Genomic DNA, 20,999 nt, shown 5'->3' with positions numbered 1-20,999 from the left:
TTTATGATAAACTGATTTCAACGAGATCATCGATCTACATGTAGGCATATAACGTGAATTATGTAATGATGAACACAATGTTATGAGACAGAAATAATCTTCGTCCGTTGAACTAGCCTAATTACCAAAGACAACTCAAAGGAAAAACAAAACATAATCTGATTCAGAAAAAGAAACCCAAGATGTTAATCGGCTGTTTAATGTAAAATACAGAAGATCGTTTGGCCCAGAAAATAAAACCCGAAAACGCTGCTGTACCATGTAGTAAAAATGACGTTCCCTGGAACAACGTCGTGACCTTGTTCACGGCTTTGCACTAATGACGTCATTATTTACCTGTAGTGACGTCATTTATCATGATATGACGTCAAAATTTATTTCAATGTGAAGTTAAGATATCCCCCTACCAATCTGTAATAAATAAACTAAGAAAATAATATGTTCATTTTTTAATGTCCTGCATCGGCCTAAAATCGGCCCACTGGCACTCAACGTAGTACTATAATCGGCCCAAAATCGGCCCCGTGGCACATAACTCGTTAATCTTGTACCAAAGTCATTATTATTATCGTTCTGTTTACAGACGTATTCAATCATAGTCCTTGTTATAGCAATTAGCATCGCGTTATATTAAGACGTCTTGTCTGCTTATCGTAAGCCTATTCGTTCTGTTTTGATAGTTTGTCACTTCCGGTTTAAGATTTATGACGTCATAGTTTGGGAACGACTAAAGTCAGTTGGAATTAGAACGGGGACTGGAGAAGGTGAGTCCTAAGTGGCAACTAGCCATACGGTCTCTACTGAGGTACCGGCACTAAATATTATTGTAGGTTAGGTAGTAATTGTATAAATAGTATTGTTAGGTTAGCTAACGATTATACAGCTATTAGGATATTAGTATTCATAGGTTTTTCTGGTATATTATCGCTATTTTTCATAGGTTAGAATCCGTACGAAGTACGACTCATTACTATTTAATTCTATGTTTTGTAACTTGTAAGCTTGACGCAATATTTCATTATGTATATATTGTACCTTTGTAATTGATATAACTTGCTTGCCAAAGTAATAAATATCTTAATTGCATTCTATTCAACTCTGCCGTGATTTCTTATATAAGTCTTCGGAGTATAAACTACATTCATAATACTGGTGGCAGCGGTGATAGCAAGTTAACTCTTTGTTCATTATTCTCAGCGACCGAATGTCCTTTGTTTCAAACAGTGATCAGTAGGCTCGTTCAACTCCTAAACCATTTTTATAGACGTAGGGCTATCGCAAAAGCTGTTTCGCTCAGCTTCAATGTTTACTGGTCCCTTACAGAATCGCAGTGATGGGTCGGAGTGGTTCTTTGATGTGTGGCGTTTAGGGGAATGTATAGGAGACTGTGTCCTAATGTACATTGTGTATGATCATCGTAAAAGACAATTTATAAATGTGGGCCGCCTACCGAGGATTTCCCGTTTTTGATTTTTGAGAACATTGCATACCTAAACAGATTTGCTGTCCCTATATCAACATCAACCTGGCTGTTGATGCCCCTAGACCCCTGGCTGTTGGATATCCTTTAGACACGCCATCATATGACCCTGGCTGTTGGTGCCCCTACACCCCGTCATCATTTGTCCCTGGCTATTCGTGTCCCCTAGACCCGCCTTCATATGACCCTAATTGTTGGTGACCCCTAGACCCGCTTTCATATGATCCTGGCTATTCGTGTCCCCTAGACCTGCCTTCATATGACCCTGATTGTTGGTGACCCCTAGATCCGCTTTCATATGACCCTGGTTTTTGGTGTCCCCTAGACCCGCTTTTAAATGACTTTGGCTGTTGGTGTCCCCTAGACCACGTCATCATTTGCTCCTGGCTATTGGTGTCCCCTAGACCCGCCATCATATGACCCTGGCTATCGTTGTCCCCTAGACCCCGTCATCATTTGACAATGGCTGTTGGTGCCCCTAGAATCCGTCATCCTTTGACCCTGGCTGTTGGTGCCCCTAGACCCCGTCATAATTGGACACTAGTTATCAGTGTCCCCTAGACCACCTCATCATATGACCCTGACTGTTGGTGCCCCTAGACTCCCGTCATCATTTGATCCTGGCTGTTGGTGTCCCCTAGACCCGTCATCATTTGACCCTGGCTGTTGGTGTCCCCTAGACCACATCATCATATGACCCTGGTTTTTGGTGTCCCCTAGACCACGTCATCGTTTGACCCTGGCTGTTGGTGTCCCTAGACCCCTTCATCATATGACCCTGGCTGTTGGTGTCCCCTAGACCCCGTCATCATATGACCCTGGCTGTTGGTGTCCCCTAGACCCCGTCATCATATGACCCTGGCTGTTGGTGTCCCTAGACCCCGTCATCATATGACCCTGGCTGTTGGTGTCCCTAGACCCCGTCATCATATGACCCTGGCTGTTGGTGTCCCTAGACCCCGTCATCATATAGCCCTGGCTGTTAGTGGAGCTGCTCCGTGGAGTTTATGGTATTGCAAAGCATTTCAGTCTGTAGTACACCAGTTTAAACAGTCATATAACGTTTTAAAAGCGACGATTTGAAGTGTTGCGTCGACAATAGACAATTTTATACACAAGGTAATAACTTCTAACAGTTTCAGCTCACTATGTTGTGTTTTGTATCTGTAAGGTACATGCTAACTGATCTGATAAACTTTGAGACTAAACGCCCTCTGATTATTCCAAATATAACCTCGATAAGCCAAATAGCGGAAATCAATGTTGATAAAAATAAGGCATACAGTACTAGGAGTTGCCATATATAAAGATCTAGATATGATGTGCCGTCATTTCGCGTCATTGGTGAAATAGTATCACAACACCATCTGGTTGTGTTCTTACCAAGGGAGGTAACTGCATATGAACAAGAGACATAGATCTGTATTGCTCATATGCTTATAGAGCAACTATGAAGTTGACCTAGGTCATTTATGCAGATACTAAGCTGATTACCACTTTAATAAAATATCAGAGTAGACAAAGTTTATTCGTGTAATCAAAGTTTGTAATCCTTCGTTACAGTATATTTATGGCCCAATATCAGGTCTCGGAGTCTCGTGGCAATTGAGAAATCATTGTTTTAAAGATTCTAACACATTTGACCCCAGTGACCTTAAATGTAGGTCAAGGTAATTCAGTTAAACAAACTTGGTAGCATTTCATCTAATCATGCTACAGGCCGAATATCAAGTCCATTGGTTTCTTGGTTATTGAGAAGTTGTTTAAAAACGTCAGCCTATTTGACCCCTGTGGCCCTGAATGTATGCCAAAGCCATTCATTTCAACAAACTTGTATTCCTTTTCCCCGGTATGCTACAGCCTTAATATCAACTCACTGGGTCTCTTGGTTATTGAGAATGGGTCGGTTAAATATTCAAGCCTATTTATCTAACCCATGTGACATTGAATGAAAGTCAAAGCCATTCATTTGAACAAGCTTGGTAGCCCTGTACCCCAGCATGTTATATGCCAAATATGAAGCTAAATTCTCTAAATGATAATAAGAAACTAATTTTATACAAACCTATAAAAGAGGACTACAGAAAAGAAGTATACCTTAATCTACATGATTTTAATCTTACAAGACTTCTCAATTGATTTAGATTGTCTGAACTTGACCTTGAAATAGCTGAAGGCTGATTTTAAAAAACACTCCCAGAATGTTAGGAGTATGTTTAACCTGTAATTACTTGATGAATTGCATTTCTTTTTCCATTGCTCCATTAATCAATCCGTTAGATCAAAGTTTTATCTCCAGATTGCGGTATCTTTAACCCACAAATTTTACAAATATGTCGTCTTCAACTTCAGATATCATACTTCAGACCCATTTATTTGTAAAACAGTCATTAGAGCCGAGAAAAACAGACCTGCATCTAGTTTGATTTAGTATCCCTATATACATTTAATCATTTCCATTCTGTTCATTTTTAGCCATTAAATTGCATTCGTAATTACAAAAGTGCTTATAAAGTTGAAGCTGAAAATTTAATTTTCAATTATCCATCTATATTAGAAACAAAGGATCCGACTAAAAAAAACGAACGACTTTCTGAATAAATGAATTGATGATGTAACACGCGAAAACAAGAAACACACAAAGACAAGTAGATAAAGGCATATATATATATATGTATATATACGTTTTATTTGTAAATTTTGCCTAAAAAGCTATCTATAAAATATAAATCCGGTACTCAACTCCGAAATACATTGATTAATGATAGTATTATGCAAGTTAGATCTCGGTGAGATAGGCATTAACGGATGTATTTACATTATAATGATTGTGCATTATTATCTTTATAACATATAACAATGGAAACAGTCCTCTATATCTATTGTTTCGAAAACACATCGTACATTCTTTGTTTTGTTTTGTTTCTTTTTCTTGTAGCGTTTTCAACAGAAATTACCTACTTCCGGACGACCGATTATTCCGTGCGATATGTCAAGCATTGTAACAACCCTGATGCTTCGACTATTTGAAAATGATGTACAAAAGAATACTTATATATAACCAATCCGTATTAACGAAAACTCCCTTTATACAATAGCCAGACTACAAAAGATCCCTTAGTCATACAATAGCCAGACTACAAAAGATCCCTTAGTTATACAATAGCCAGACTACAAAAGATCCCTTAGTCATATCAAAACTAAGCAATGGACGAATAATACGCATCCGGATTCTTTGAATGCCAATAAAAATGGATTGTTGAAGCACGATTATCACCAAGTCAAAAGCATTCCCGTCCAAACAATACATTTTCATGTGGTATTTTTTATCCGAGTTAGATGAAATGGAGTTATATTCCTTTTTACTCTGCTATACCTAATCTAAACGGAAGCGTTATTGCAATGCATGTAATAATGATGTACATGTAGGTATATCAACAATAACAATACAAATGGAATAAAAATGCGTAAACTTAATATTTTGTACTTGAATGAATCACGCCACATTTACACTTCCACAGTATACAGGTCAGTATGGTACCGACTTTGTTGAGATGACAATGAAAATGCCGAAGTTATCACACAATTTTACCAACGATGATCTACATGGTGAAAATCCTCATTGTGGAATGTCAAGAAAGGAAAAGTGTCATTTGTAGGAAATACTGTTTAACTTAAAAAAAATCTTGTCATACATGTAGAGTATGAATAGCAAACAGCAAATTACATTTCCAACTTCCCATCTAGTTCAAAAGTAACCGATTACCTGGTACCCCGGTGATTAGGAAGGTACCCTGTCCAACGTGTTACCTCTAATAACAAATAAAATATTCAAAATTCAACAAAAAATGATCTTTAACAGAAGCCTGTAAGAAATAGTTATAACAATCTGATTGCTAATATCCCAGTGTACTTGATACACGTAGTTAACCGCCGGTTGCAAATTAATCAGTAACGTATTAAATGTAGTCCATGCGTCATTGAATTAATTACATTATCCTGTCATATAATTAATCTGTTTCTTCGTGTCATATCAAATTAATCTCTGGTTTATGTAATATATCAAAGTAATCATTACCCACCCAATAAATTTCCTATTCACCATTTTATGTAAAATTAATTTCTAGTTCATCCTGTAAAAAATAAGCTAATAGTTCATCATGTCTAAACGATTTTAAAGGGTGTTATAGAAAGGGCACAAAACTAGTTCATTAATATATCAAACACCCATACAAACATATTCCTTAAGTAATATGGCGCTTATGTCCCCTTATGAAATCAATTGACGCACATCAAAGAAAAGGTTAAATTAACAACCAATATGATGATGGCCAGTGCGTGTGACTTCATGAATTAATATGCTGAACCATCTACACTACGGCACTTGGCAAACATGTCATACAAAATATTTCTACCAAACCAGGATGTTATACAAAAATAGTACAACTGCATTATGCTTTTTAATATAGCACAGTGCCCTCGTTTCCGACGTTGGAATCCAACACGGTATCCTCGTCGTCAAAGTTGAACACGCCTCCGATACTCTGGTTAGTGACGAGATCACTTTGACGCCGGTTGAGGCGCGAGATCTCGTCATCCGTAGCGTTGCTTGTGGGTTTGTCGGGATCAACTTGGATTGTCGTGTTAAGTCGAGATTTTGGAATTTCAACTTCCGGCACTACTTCCGTTACAATCACGTCGCCATCCTCTTCGCCAAAATTCATAACAGATTCCTTTTGGGATTAGAAAGACAGATGATAATAACATAATAATCTTTGAAAATAAATATAAAACGTCAACAAGTCCGCACATGTTTTTCTATGGGTAGTGGTATATATTTGATAGCTTATATTCACATAAGAACAGAATACACAAAGATGTATTGTAGTTTTCAATGTGAAAACCGGAAGTTCTATTATTTGTATTATTGTTAACTTTTAACAATGGATAATATGTTACCTTTGGTACAGGATCTTCCCCATATCTTCTCCTGGAAATATAACGAACAGATTGGTAAAAACAAAGGGTCTTTTGAATATTTTCATGATTTCTTTACAAAATATCGTTAGATCTTGTTACATATGTATGGGGTAATATCACAATACAGAGATACAAATATGCACTATTATTCACACTAACGGTATATCACTGAGAAGATGTTTCACGCTAAAAATCGAATGATCCTACTAAATTGGACGGGATATAGGACTAAGTTGAGGATAAATCGATCATTTAGACTTCATTTCGGATTTCAGTCAGAACCTATTCGGGTTAAACCGTAGCCAGAAAATCCTGTTTATGTACCTCAAATGTGCAGTACTAAAACAGTTCAGTGTCATGAATTGAACTTATGAATAGATAAACCTATAATATCTAATCAAAGTAAAATGAGTAATGTTCTACAACATTTATACTTACTGTTCCTTGATCCATGAATCTACAACAAAAATAAACATCAGTCTTTAAATTGTTACAATTACACTGCAGTACACAGAACAATAAAGCCCACTTATATATAAGTATTATGAAGCATTACCTAATTTCTGCGAGTAGTTATTTCGGCGGTTTTTGTTTTATCTATGACTGTAATGAACTTGCTGGTATTATTGATATGGAATTGAGATTCTTGAAACATTTCAATCATTAATCACTCACATTCCTGAGCAATTGATCTTGATCATTAGTCCTTTGTAAACAAGAGAAAATGTTGTGGTTCGTTTGAAGTTACTACACTATACAAGTACATTCTATGATATAACCTGTCATTTGTTTATTTGTTCGGCTGTCAGTCAACAAGAGTTCGTGAGTTCCGGAAGCGAGAAAGCTATGCATGTGTAACAGGAGAGGAGAAAATGTAGCGGCCAGACCGGGGTTCGAACCCGGGACCGCCGAACACTAGCCGGATGCTCTACCAATTGAGCTACCTGGTCACCGCTGATCGACCCAGTCCAGTCCCGCTACACACCTCCCTCCTTTTTCCGAAGTCTTCGCCCTCGAACACACACGAGACCCTTATAGCACTACCGTGGGTATTTTAGTTGGGCGCCAATTTTGTAACAGGAGAGGAGAAAATGTAGCGGCCAGACCGGGGTTCGAACCCGGGACCTCCGAACACTAGCCGGATGCTCTACCAATTGAGTTTCATGCTTGTTAAAATGAAACTCGAAACTCGGTCCAAGCTTTGCTCTGCTTTGAAAAAAAAGTTGTCTATTCCATGTATGAAGATATTTCGTAAACCAATTTGTTTTATACATATTCTGTTTCCGGTTCGGTTAATTACTTCCTGTTCAATTTCCTATAATCTAAAACTAACCCATGCAACTCCAGTACTATCTAGAGTAGAGGTATGTGTTCTTGAATAATTGATACAGTACGTAGATACACTGTTCATTCCTACGTGTGAATATTTATGAGCATCCTGATACTGCCGCGACAGTGTCTTAAAGGTTCAGTAATGTAGGTATAACATCAAACAAACCACAGGTATAAAGGCGTTACACAACACGCCAACACAGCTCATGTTATGGACACGTGATTCTTTACTTGGTAGTATTTAAATGTGATTTGTGTCTGTTACGCCCATTTTCTTTTCTTTTTACTAGCAGTTTGTCCTATCGATATTTCACAATTGACAAAAATTCATTTCTTCTGACGTGTTGTAGACAATTTAATAAAACAATCGATGGAGACAATGTAAAATATCCATTGCTTTTAATGTTTTTCATCGTGGAACTCTATGTAGTGTTATGTATTTAACATTAAGAAAGGGTTGTGTTTATAAAGTGTGTAAGATTTCGTGGCTACATGTGTTATAAAACACTGGATTGCTCAACTCTTTACAGCTGCTACTGGCAGAAGAGTACATTGTGATATTATTCAGTGTTTGTAGGTGTCATTTGCGATAGTTACGTTCTAAAATGCAGTCTACATTGTTCTGAGGTCGACTGGGATGTGTACAGATTCATGTTCGTAGTTGTCATGTCACCATAGTTCTGAGGTCGACTGGGATGTGTACAGATTCATGTTCGTAGTTGTCATGTCTCCATTGTCCTAAGGTCGACTGGGATGTGTACAGATTCATGTCCGTAGTTGTCATGTCTCCATTGTTGTGAGGTCGACTGGGATGTGTACAGATTCATGTTCGTAGTTGTCATGTCTCCATTGTCCTGAGGTCGACTGGGATGTGTACAGATTCATGTCCGTAGTTGTCATGTCTCCGTTGTCCTAAGGTCGACTGGGATGTGTACAGATTCATGTCCGTAGTTGTCATGTCTCCATTGTCCTAAGGTCGACTGGGATGTGTACAGATTCATGTTTGTAGTTGTCATGTCTCCATTGTCCTGAGGTCGACTGGGATGTGTATCTCCATTGTTCTGAGGTCGACTGGGATGTGTACAGATTCATGTTCGTAGTTGTCATGCCTCCATTGTTCTAAGGTCGACTGGGATGTGTACAGATTCATGTTCGTAGTTGTCATGTCTCCATTGTTCTGAGGTCGACTGGGATGTGTACAGATTCATGTTCTAGTTGTCATGTCTCCATTGGCCCGAGGTCGACTGGGATGTGTACATATTCATGTTCTAGTTGTCAGGTCTCCATTGTCCCGAGGTCGACTGGGATGTGTACATATTCATGTTCTAGTTGTCAGGTCTCCATTGTCCCGAGGTCGACTGGGATGTGTACAGATTCATGTTCGTAGTTGTCATGTCTCCATTGTTCTGAGGTCGACTGGGATGTGTACAGATTCATGTTCTAGTTGTCATGTCTCCATTGGCCCGAGGTCGACTGGGATGTGTACATATTCATGTTCTAGTTGTCAGGTCTCCATTGTCCCGAGGTCGACTGGGATGTGTACATATTCATGTTCTAGTTGTCATGTCTCCATTGGCCCGAGGTCGACTGGGATGTGTACATATTCATGTTCTAGTTGTCAGGTCTCCATTGTCCCGAGGTCGACTGGGATGTGTACAGATTCATGTTCGTAGTTGTCATGTCACCATAGTTCTGAGGTCGACTGGGATGTGTACATATTCATGTTCTAGTTGTCATGTCTCCATTGTCCTAAGGTCGACTGGGATGTGTACAGATTCATGTCCGTAGTTGTCATGTCTCCATTGTCATAAGGTCGACTGGGATGTGTACAGATTGATGTCCGTGGTTGTCATGTCTCCATTGTCCTGAGGTCGACTGGGATGTGTACAGATTCATGTCCGTAGTTGTCATGCCTCCATTGTCCCGAGGTCGACTGGGATGTGTACAGATTCATGTTCGTAGTTGTCATGTCACCATTGTTGTGAGGTCGACTGGGATGTGTACAGATTCATGTTCGTAGTTGTCATGTCACCATAGTTCTGAGGTCGACTGGGATGTGTACATATTCATGTTCTAGTTGTCATGTCTCCATTGGCCCGAGGTCGACTGGGATGTGTACAGATTCATGTTCGTAGTTGTCATGTCACCATAGTTCTGAGGTCGACTGGGATGTGTACAGATTCATGTCCGTAGTTGTCATGTCTCCATTGTCCTGAGGTCGACTGGGATGTGTATCTCCATTGTTCTGAGGTCGATTGGGATGTGTAGATTCATGTTCGTAGTTGTTATGTCACCATAGTTCTGGGGTCGACTGGGATGTGTACATATTCATGTTCTAGTTGTCATGTCTCCATTGGCCCGAGGTCGACTGGGATGTGTACAGATTCATGTTTGTAGTTGTCATGTCTCCATTGTCCTGAGGTCGACTGGGATGTGTATCTCCATTGTTCTGAGGTCGACTGGGATGTGTACATATTCATGTTCGTAGTTGTCATGTCACCATAGTTCTGAGGTCGACTGGGATGTGTACAGATTCATGTTTGTAGTTGTCATGTCTCCATTGTCCCTAGGTCGACTGGGATGTGTACGATTCATGTCGTAGTTGTCATGTCACCATAGTTCTGAGGTCGACTGGGATGTGTACAGATTCATGTCCGTAGTTGTCATGTCTCCATTGTTCCGAAGGTCGACTGGGATGTGTACATATTCATGTTCCGTAGTTGTCATGTCTCCATTGTCCCGAGGTCGACTGGTATGTGTACAGATTCATGTTTGTAGTTGTCATGTCTCCATTGTCCCGAGGTCGACTGGGATGTGTACAGATTCATGTTCATAGTTGTCATGCCTCCATTGTCCCGAGGTCGACTGGGATGTGTACAGATTCATGTTTGTAGTTGTTCTGTCTCCATTGTTCTAAGGTCGACTGGGATGTGTACAGATTCATGTTCGTAGTTGTCAGGTCTCCATTGTTCTGAGGTCGACTGGGATGTGTACAGATTCATGTTTGTAGTTGTCAGGTCTCCATTGTTCTGAGGTCGACTGGGATGTGTACATATTCATGTTTGTAGTTGTTATGTCTCCATTGTTCTAAGGTCGACTGGGATGTGTACAGATTCATGTTCGTAGTTGTCATGTTGGCAGTGCTGACCATAATATTTTATAGGTAGGTTGGTTTGCATCTAGTAATTTTGATAAAAAGCAGCTATTATCCGCTTAGCCCGAGTTTTCTCTGGCCCTGTCACCATGTCTGGTAATGGTGACAGGGCCAGAGAAAACTCGGGCTATTATCCGCTATACTTATGTTTTAAAAATGAAAGCAAAATAACAAAAATTGCAAAGAAAAAATGTTTGACGATATTGTCCCAGTCTACTGAAATGCAGTATAATGCTAGGCCTAGTGATTTCGTGATAAACTGATTACGGCGGTGTTTCTTTATCCCGGATGTTAATTATGAATCACCTATTGTTCACGAGACAGTGTTAAGTGACACGGAGAAATGATAAATTTTACAAAAACCCGCTCTAAACAATGAAGGTGATTTGCCTGTCATACATACAATCTGTGTATACTCGCGAAAGCCTTAAAATACCACCATTCACGAGTAATACGTATGAAATTCTGCTGTTTTAAATTTTAATGTTGAGCTTAAACGAATCAAACATAGGTCCATAAAGCATAGATCAGCAGAAATCTCAGAGTATTCGTTTACTGTTTAATCTGTCCTGCAGGTGGGGTTTAGAATTGTACCTGCTGTCCCCATTGCATGATCGTAAAAAGTGGACTAAATTTGGGATCTTTTCTTTCTCAACACCCTTTTCTCCCTAATATCTCCCTTGACAACGCCTCACTTTTGGCCTTAAGTTGAGCGTTCGCCCCTGTGAGGAAGGCTGAACAAAAGTATAATAAAAAGTGCTCACCTGCTTTTTGATAAGTTGTTGCAGTTGGAACCATGACCTTTGTCGACCTCATGGATGGCGGATATGACGTCAGATGAAGCGATCTTCCCTCCGGTTCAATAATCTCCACACGGCTACCCTTGAGTTTAGCGAATCTAACGTGGCGGGGAATTTTAACCTTGTTACGGGATAACTGATACCGTGGAAACCATCTATGCCTGTAAAGACAGACGATAAACCAATAAAAACTAAAATAAAATATTACCGTTAACCAACTTTAGTATTAGACATGTATTAGCCTACATGTTGCAATGAATATTGTGAAGAATTCGTGATGTTCTGCATATAACTAAGACTTCAAAGAATCGTGTCGTGACCTTTAACGTTTATTATCGGATATTTATCGGATATTTACATTTTTGTTATTAGTCGACGCTCCAAGTCTTATCGATAGTTACAAAGCTTGAAGTCTTATATCATAAGGACTGTAACTAAACCAGGAATTACTAACGACAAATACCAGCTTACCAAATAACACCCATGGTAATTACGGCTACTAGTAGTATCAAGAAAAACACCGAGGTTATACTGGAGGCGACCAGGCCGGAAAGATTGTAGTTATCGCATAGTCCACCTGTAATTATAACAAAAACAGGTGTTAATTGTTGTAAGGGTCCGTTACAGAATTAAGTCCCCCAACAACTGTTAATGAGGCTAAAAGAAACCACAATATTGTTCCTTAAGTCACAATACCTCTCAAAACATATTTCATCAAAATTGAATATCTCAATTTCAACCAATCAGAAAAAAGCAAATGGTGAATCCAAAAATGGATTACCCTCGCAACCAAAGCTGTTGCCTCCGTGTTCAGCATCCCTCAAAACCCCCATCTACCCATTTTCGGCAGACCGCCAGAGACCTCAATTTCATTTCCATGGCAACCGAGGATATTCGAAATGTTGTCATCCTTTAAAAACCGTATGCACCAAATTGCAGCAAAATCAAGCAATACCTAAATTTCCACCTATCAGAATATAGAATATGGCGGACATTTTTTTAATCCATAAATAGATGTCGTAAGTCGTAGCCGTGTTTGATGATGATGATGAGGAGGATGAGGAGAATGAGGAGGAGGGGTTCTAGTTGAAGTCGCATGGTAGTAGTATCGTCGGTCGGCTACCCGTGGTTGCTGTACACTACGCCACGCTACACGTATCGTACTGTACACTACTACACTATATTGTGGTAAGATCCGACGATGACAACGAAGGTACTATGCTTATCAAGTATTGCACACGAGTTTGTCACAAATGACATAGGCTACATCAAAAGGTACAAAAGTCATATCGTCCAGGCTAAACATTATAGTTAGTTTAGATATGGTATCCTCTCGCTACAGAAGCTTGAACCCTTTTTTTTAATATGACGGATGTTGAGTTTATACATAGATGTTTTTTGTTTTGTCATGCGTTACGACCCAACGACAACCAAGAATATTAATTGATTCATTTATTTATTATTTTCGCCATTTATACCCATTTATAATGATTGCTTGTAGTAAACGGTACGAAATTATTTTTTATATAGATACATTACCAAAAAAGATGCCGGTCTATCGGACGACAAGTATTATCTATCGACACTATGCAGCTGGACCAGCTAAAGTAATCCATCCGTAAATATTTATCTACACGCTAAAATTCAAGTGTAACATTTCACCAATAACGTTGTCAAGTCCTAGATCTATTATATCTGTGTTCGCGTGTTCTTTAAGGCTGTATGTGTAGATTATAAAACACGAACAATTAGTTAAGTCGGCTCGGCTGTGGTCTTTATGAATCACTGTACAAATATAAAACGTATACCTGTCTTTAGTGTTAAACAGTACACGCCTTGGTGAGGCATTAGAAACCAGGAAGACAGCAATATCTGAGACACATGATCACCCTTGTATCGTAACATTGCAAAATAATTCAATGGTTTTATACTGTGACAATACACACATAGATACATTGCAAAAATAATTCAATGGTTTTATACTGTGACAATACACACATATAGATATATAATACATGTATTATCAAATTACATTGATGGTATTTATATCAACATTATGGTGACATTACGTCACATCCAGTAAAAAATCTACAACTTGAATTTAAAAAGAAGGAAGTTTATAAGATATCTGCCCGTTTTGGTGTTGTATGGGCGGGTACATTTTAGGTTGTAGTGGTGATATTTGAAGAGGAGGAAGTGATGTTGCCACGACGGTTGATGTTAAAGTATTTAAGATACGTCTGTTAGGATTTTTCCTTATAAGTAAACATATGTTAAATAATTAAATGTTTTTCCACGGACTTGTACTGTTAGTCCGAGGTTTTTTTAATTCATTAGGATACACACCATAATTAACTAAGCTTCTTCTTTAATATTAATGATACATTATATATAACCCGAAGGTCGCAAAGGAATTCCTTATTTACATCACATAATGTCTTCTAAACGCACCTGTTTTAATCAATTATACACCTGAAGTCCTGTACCGTTAATTAAAGGTGTCTGGAGATGACTGTGTATTTATGATGTAATTCCGGAATCTAACAGACTACCATTGTCACAATACAATCCCGAAATAGACGATCATAAACCGGTATCTTTACACTAACCCTAAGACGTCAGCGACATGTACAGAACCTTTACAATACCACAGCATGCACTCTTCAAACTATCTTATATCAATGGGGTAAAAGTTCAAGTAATGGTCGTTTAAAATCGCCCATGCGTATCAATTTCAGTTTATACAGAATATACTATGTATTATTGCTGTATGATAATTCATAACATGATCAGGCTGTCAATTTCCCTAAAGATAATCAATTTAATATTTTTATAAATTTCTACAGACATGTCACGATTTTAATTTATATACGTATGTCAAAACAAATATGCAGTAGTCATGAATTACGTGTAATATATACATGTACAATGTACATTGTGAGATGATCAATATCTGTGTCGACACAGGAGATGAACCTATGAACGAGATACACGGGTACACTGTAATAAAAACGCATTATCAAAGAATCAACTTTCTCATGTCAGAACAAACCAAAATTATTCACCTGGAATAAAGCTGAGAAGCAGAAGAATCACCAGACCCGGGTTGGGCGTGCACTTTCTCACTTCCGGTTCCATTTTTGGGTACTTTAGAAAACGTCCACAGCCACTTTTTACACTGTAACAAAGTGAAGACTATTACCCCCGATGTGTTGTAATTTAACTTCCAGAATTTCACTCGAAAATCGGGGCGAAAACCATCCAAATTTCTTTTACAGTTTCATATAAAACACATCCTGGTCCTTTATAAAGACCCACAACGTTCAGTTCATACACCGGGTATTTCACCTGTGTGTACCTGCCCGGAACACACTAGGGGCGTGACTGAAGCCGTGCAAACACATACTATGAAGCACGCTGACAATTAGGGAGGCCGCCTGGTCGAACCAGTCTGGTACCTTTTGATAACACGGATACGAGATCTTAAACTAAGCTTTTCAATTTCTGTTTTTCAATTTATCATATCCATCAAATATGTTAGTTATGGAACGGTATTTCCGACATAAATGCTTGTCATGAACGCGATAGTTTTCTGTTTACGAATTCCATACATGAATGATAAGATATCTTTGTGGAATATACGTGTGCGCTGAACCGTGTCAGTGTTGTTAGGGAAAGCGCGCCAGGTAAGTGACTATTGAATTATTCTACGTGCTATAAATAGTTTCTGTCCGAAGGTAGATGAACGGGTAATACCGGTGAGGCACAATGGGCTATAATGGTATAGTAGAACAAGCTAATTTCTATTCAAATTTGAAAAAAAAAAAATATATATACAGTATAATATGAAACCAGCGCATCGTTAATAAAAAATGTTAACCGATTTTATATAATTTATGGAAACGGGGAATGGTCCAATTTAGATATGAATACATCTGTAAATACATATTAAATTTGTTATTTAGTCCGTAACTTTCGTTAATGAATATGTTTGAGCGTGTGGATTTATATGTCTGCTCGTGTGTGTACATTGTTTGTTTACGATGTTGTCCTGTTTACTTTGACCTTTACGGGGCTTGTTGACCTCGGCCAGACAGCCTCAGGTGCGAGTTTTTCTTACTAATGAGAACGTACTTCAAACACCTCCAGTTTGTTACAGCCGATTACTTACCTGTAATTAATGTAATTCACAGGGAGAAGAAGAAAAAGCGGGGGTGGGTGTGTGGTTTGTGCGCTCATCTTACACGTAGTATTGGCCAGATATCCTAAAGAACAGGAAAAACATTTGAAGTAAAGATGATAAGTTTTCCTAGATAATTTATTTACATGTGCCTTCCATAAAAAAGATGTACCGGTTTATCATGTGTTAATATTTGTGGAAAATTGCCGTGGACGGTGATGTAGCAAATCGTCTACGGGCTAAAGATGTGAATTGTACTAAATTATAAAAGTTAAGTCAATAAAACTTTTTTTTTTAAATCAACAAAGAAAAGAATAAATAAATAAATAAATAAATAAACCTTTCTCGTAAGACATTTGTTTCAAAAAGACATCGTACAATTGATCATTACAACTGCCATTAGACACGTACATTTTTTTGTAATGATATCATCAAACTGTGATTCACGTATTCGATTGTAAATTGAAAAAAAGATTATAACACAGTTTTTTTTATCTTAATAAAAACCATTGGCATCTTTTTTCTTGTGAGTTTGATCAATACAATTTTGCTGAAACTCATTTTACAAATGGACCATAACTATAGAACATCAGCTTAATACCTAGCCGTATGTAGTTGTGAAAAGATGTCATAAAGCGTGATATGGTTGTGTGCCTGGTGAATGAAATATACACCGGAGAAACATTTCATTGTCAAGGAAAGTTAGGTTTTCGTTATTGAGCATTCTTTTGTCAGCATTTCTAAAGCACTTTTCAGGGAAGTGTAGGAGTAGACCAGCACGGTTGACTGAATGTCTTGTAATTCAATCTGGTTTTTAACTGAACAAAATATTGGAGCTCAGTCGGCGACCATCAAAATGACATCTTTAACATACTTTTGTTGTGTAAGTATGAATGTAGAACTCGTTATATTCACACATCACTCCCTTTTGACATTTTCGTTTTTGATACATTCGAGGTGTGCAGTAGGAAAATACTATAACACTAAATATATAGAAATTTGCACAACCAGGTAATTTGGTTTTTGTCCATTTATTTTTAACACATTTAGGCTAAAAAGCGTTTTTAACATACGGACATACGATCTGTATGGACATTCAACCAAAGGGATATAACCCCTCCGTAAATTCTGATCCGAGCATTGGCCAAGATGTTAGGTTGCACCTCGATAGCTATGATGGCGCGGATGTATCTCACATCTGGGATAAGGTGCCAAAATGGGTATGCCCGAGGCAACTTTTCCTTTAAACATGCTGAATATATTGAATGTTAAAGTCTATACAACAATTGTAAATTCTTAGATAATCTTTTTTTTTTTTTTTCTAGATTTTTTTCATAAATACAATACATTTGAAACATATATGCACACACATTCTCACACTTACACCCACAGTAACTATAATCCTTACTCATGATTTATCATCATCATCATCATCATCATCATCATCATCATCATCATCGGTTCATCATCATCATCATCATCATCATCACCATCGATTCATCATCATCAACAAAAGAATCACATTTAATCATCATCATCATCATCTATCATAATATCATCATCCATACTTAAATCAATATAATTATCATTTTTTTCATCACAATAATAATCATCGTCCTTATCATCACACAAAAACATCATCCTCATCACCATCATTGTAAGCTAACATCTATACAGACATCATTCTTGTCATCATCCTATTAAGAGAAATGATCCTTTTCATCGTAATTATCATCATTAACATCATCTTACATTCATCATTCAATCACAACAATTGAGTATCATCATCATCTTTACATTTTATTATCAAGTTCATTTTCATCATCATCTGATGTGGAGTTAATCATAAAGAACTTGAACCACAAACCTCACATCTACTTACATCATTTACATATTAACACACATACATAACCTAACCTAAATTTATACAGAGTGAGAGAGAAGCAGACAGACGCACCATCACACAGACACACAGACAAGACAGACAGACAGACAGACAGACAGACAGACAGACAGACAGACACATAGACACAGACAGACACACACATAGACAGACGCACACATAGACACAGACGCACCATCACAGACAGACAGACAGACACACACACACATACATAGACACAGACAGACGCACTATCACACAGACAGACAGACACACACATACATAGACACAGATAGACGCACACATAGACACAGACAGACGCACACATAGACACAGACAGACACACACATAGACACAGACACACACATAGACATAGACAGACGCACCATCACACAGACAGACACACACACACATAGACACAGATAGACGCACACATAGACACAGACAGACGCACCATCACACAGACAAGACAGACAGACAAACGCACAGACAGACGCATACTCGGACACACCATCACACAGAGAACACACACACACACACAGACAGACAAACACGACAGAAGCATGGGAGAAAATTTCTTTAAATGCTAAGTAAATTATTTCTAAATCAATCTTTGTATCAAGCCGAGCTGCTCCATTGTTTGATGTTCTTGGTAATATCACAAATATGTATTGTACGAAATATTGTAAAATTGTATTAATTGTACGCTATGTATCATTGTTATTATATATATGTGATCTCTTTTAACACACGTTAGTGTCTCAGATGGATATCAATAAAACCTTGAAAACCTAGGGAAAAATAACAATACATTGTATATATAGGTCTCGGTTTGAAAGAGTTGAAATACGGTTTCAGAATATTGCTCATGTCAGATTCGGTTTCTAGTTTTCGTGTTTTTCCTTGGTCAATGCATACAGCGACTGTATGTTCCATGCATAGGCATTGACTTGGGCTTAGATCAAGTGTGCAATAGTGGGATTATCTCGAAAAAATTATACAACTTCATACTTTTTTGAGTCCGTCAAAGTATCAGACAACGTTATAAATCTTGTTAGAAGAAGCTTGATTTTTTTTAAACTAACCATATAACTTATATATCATACACGCAACAAGTAAAATGTTCTTTGTTACAACGTCTCGAGACGATAAACAGACTACAGTACATTAATATGTCATACCAGTCGCTAGTCCCAAACAACAGTAAAGCTTGCGTAATCGCCTACATGCCAACACGGCTTTCTTCGGGACCAGAAACTAATACTCTCTTTGTATAGCTGTTCTCGGGTTTTACTATAGAAGAGGATTTGAATAAACATTTAAGTAGACTCATCGACCCACGCACTGGTGTGTGTACCCAGTAGGGTATGTGTGTATGGTATCGACAGGCGTTGGTCGTTTGGAGAAAAAGGACCACACCTAGAACATATCCATATGTATATCGAAATTATGTTCTTCTGTTGTTGTGATATTGGCGGGGTCGAAAGTCATATTGGAGCAAGGTTCAAATTTTGAGTTGTCTGAAAAATGTGCACAAAGGCGTGGCTAAACATACATTGCTTTGTATGCTTCAACAAAACGCGACATGCTTTTGGATTACACTGCCAAGGGCACAGAATACATCGTCCTTAATGACTGGCCTTCACACAGGACATGTCAGTACGATATTCATCGTCCTTAATGACTGGTCTTCATACAGGACATGTCAGTACGGTATTCATCGACCTTAATGACTGGCCTTCATACAGGACATGTCAGTACGGTATTCGTCGTCCTTAATGACTGGCCTTCACACAGGACATGTCAGTACGGTATTCGTCGTCCTTAATGACTGGTCTTCACACAGGACATGATAAATACGATATTCATCGTCTTTAATGACTGGCCTTCACACAGGACATGTCAGTACGATATATATCGTCCTTAATGACTGGTCTTCACACAGGACATGTCAGTACAATATATATCGTCCTTAATGACTGGCCTTCAAACAGGACATGTCAGTACGATATATATCGTCCTTAATGACTGGTCTTCATACAGGACATGTCAGTACGATATTCGTCGTCCTTAATGACTGGCCTTCACACAGGACATGTCAGTACGGTATTCATCGCCCTTATTGACTGGCCTTCACACAGGACATGTCAGTACGATATTCGGCGTCCTTAATGACTGGTCTTCACATAGGACATGTCAGTACGGTATTCATCGTCCTTAATGACTGGCCTTCACACAGGACATGTCAGTACGATATTCATCGTCCTTAATGACTGGCCTTCACACAGGACATGTCAGTACGATATATATCGTCCTTAATGACTGGCCTTCACACAGGACATGTCAGTACGATATATATCGTCCTTAATGACTGGCCTTCACACAGGACATGTCAGTACGATATTCATCGTCCTTAATGACTGGCCTTCACACAGGACATGTCAGTACGATATATATCGTCCTTTATCACTGGCCTTCACACAGGATATGTCAGTACGGTATTCATCGTCCTTAATGACTGGTCTTCATACAGGACATGTCAGTACGATATTCGTCGTCCTTAATGACTGGCCTTCACACAGGACATGTCAGTACGGTATATATCGTCCTTTATCACTAACCTTCACACAGGATATGTCAGTACGGTATTCATCGTCCTTAATGACTGGCCTTCACACAGGACATGTCAGTACGATATATATCGTCCTTAATGACTGGCCTTCACACAGGCATGTCAGTACGATATTCATCGTCCTTAATGACTGGTCTTCACACAGGACATGATAAATACGATATTCATCGTCTTTAATGACTGGCATTCACACAGGACAGCGTCTGGTACATTTCGACCCAAGAGAATTTTGTCTTCCATTGACGTCACAGAGGAGCTTTATGAAGGCAACAAGAACACACCCATGAAGGATCGGGGATAAAATATACCTGCTGTATGTCACTGTATGCCGTAAGAGGCGACTAATTTTGTCCCCTGTTTGTAGGGTTGGGGAGAACATATACCTGGTACCTATATCACTGCATGTTGATAGTAGAAAGCGACTGAAGTCCCTCTGAAGTATCGGCGATTTTTCCGTCTGCTATAAAGGTGACATTGGAGACCAAAAATGGACCTTCTGTCTTGTGATCCTAAATATTTGCTTTCTTTCCTCACTACATTGACTGTTTGCCTTACTCTG

At 38.5% G+C, this 20,999-nt stretch overlaps 1 protein-coding gene across 1 annotated transcript; it reads right to left on the bottom strand.

Moving 5' to 3' along the window:
* Nucleotides 1–4,402: 4,402 nt before the first annotated feature.
* Nucleotides 4,403–15,139, bottom strand: LOC117330441. Its single transcript, XM_033888725.1, has 6 exons — nt 14,812–15,139; nt 12,218–12,323; nt 11,711–11,907; nt 6,899–6,917; nt 6,440–6,470; nt 4,403–6,213 (listed from the first exon to the last, which is right to left on the bottom strand). Exons 1-6 carry the CDS (start codon nt 14,882–14,884, stop codon nt 5,941–5,943), a joined length of 699 nt encoding a protein of 232 aa, XP_033744616.1. The 5' UTR covers nt 14,885–15,139; the 3' UTR covers nt 4,403–5,940.
* Between the last annotated feature and the right edge of the window lie 5,860 nt (nt 15,140–20,999).

This window comes from Pecten maximus, chromosome 1, assembly GCF_902652985.1.
Source record: "Pecten maximus chromosome 1, xPecMax1.1, whole genome shotgun sequence".
Classification (NCBI taxonomy): domain Eukaryota; kingdom Metazoa; phylum Mollusca; class Bivalvia; order Pectinida; family Pectinidae; genus Pecten; species Pecten maximus.
This window is presented reverse-complemented; position numbering and strand designations above follow the sequence as displayed.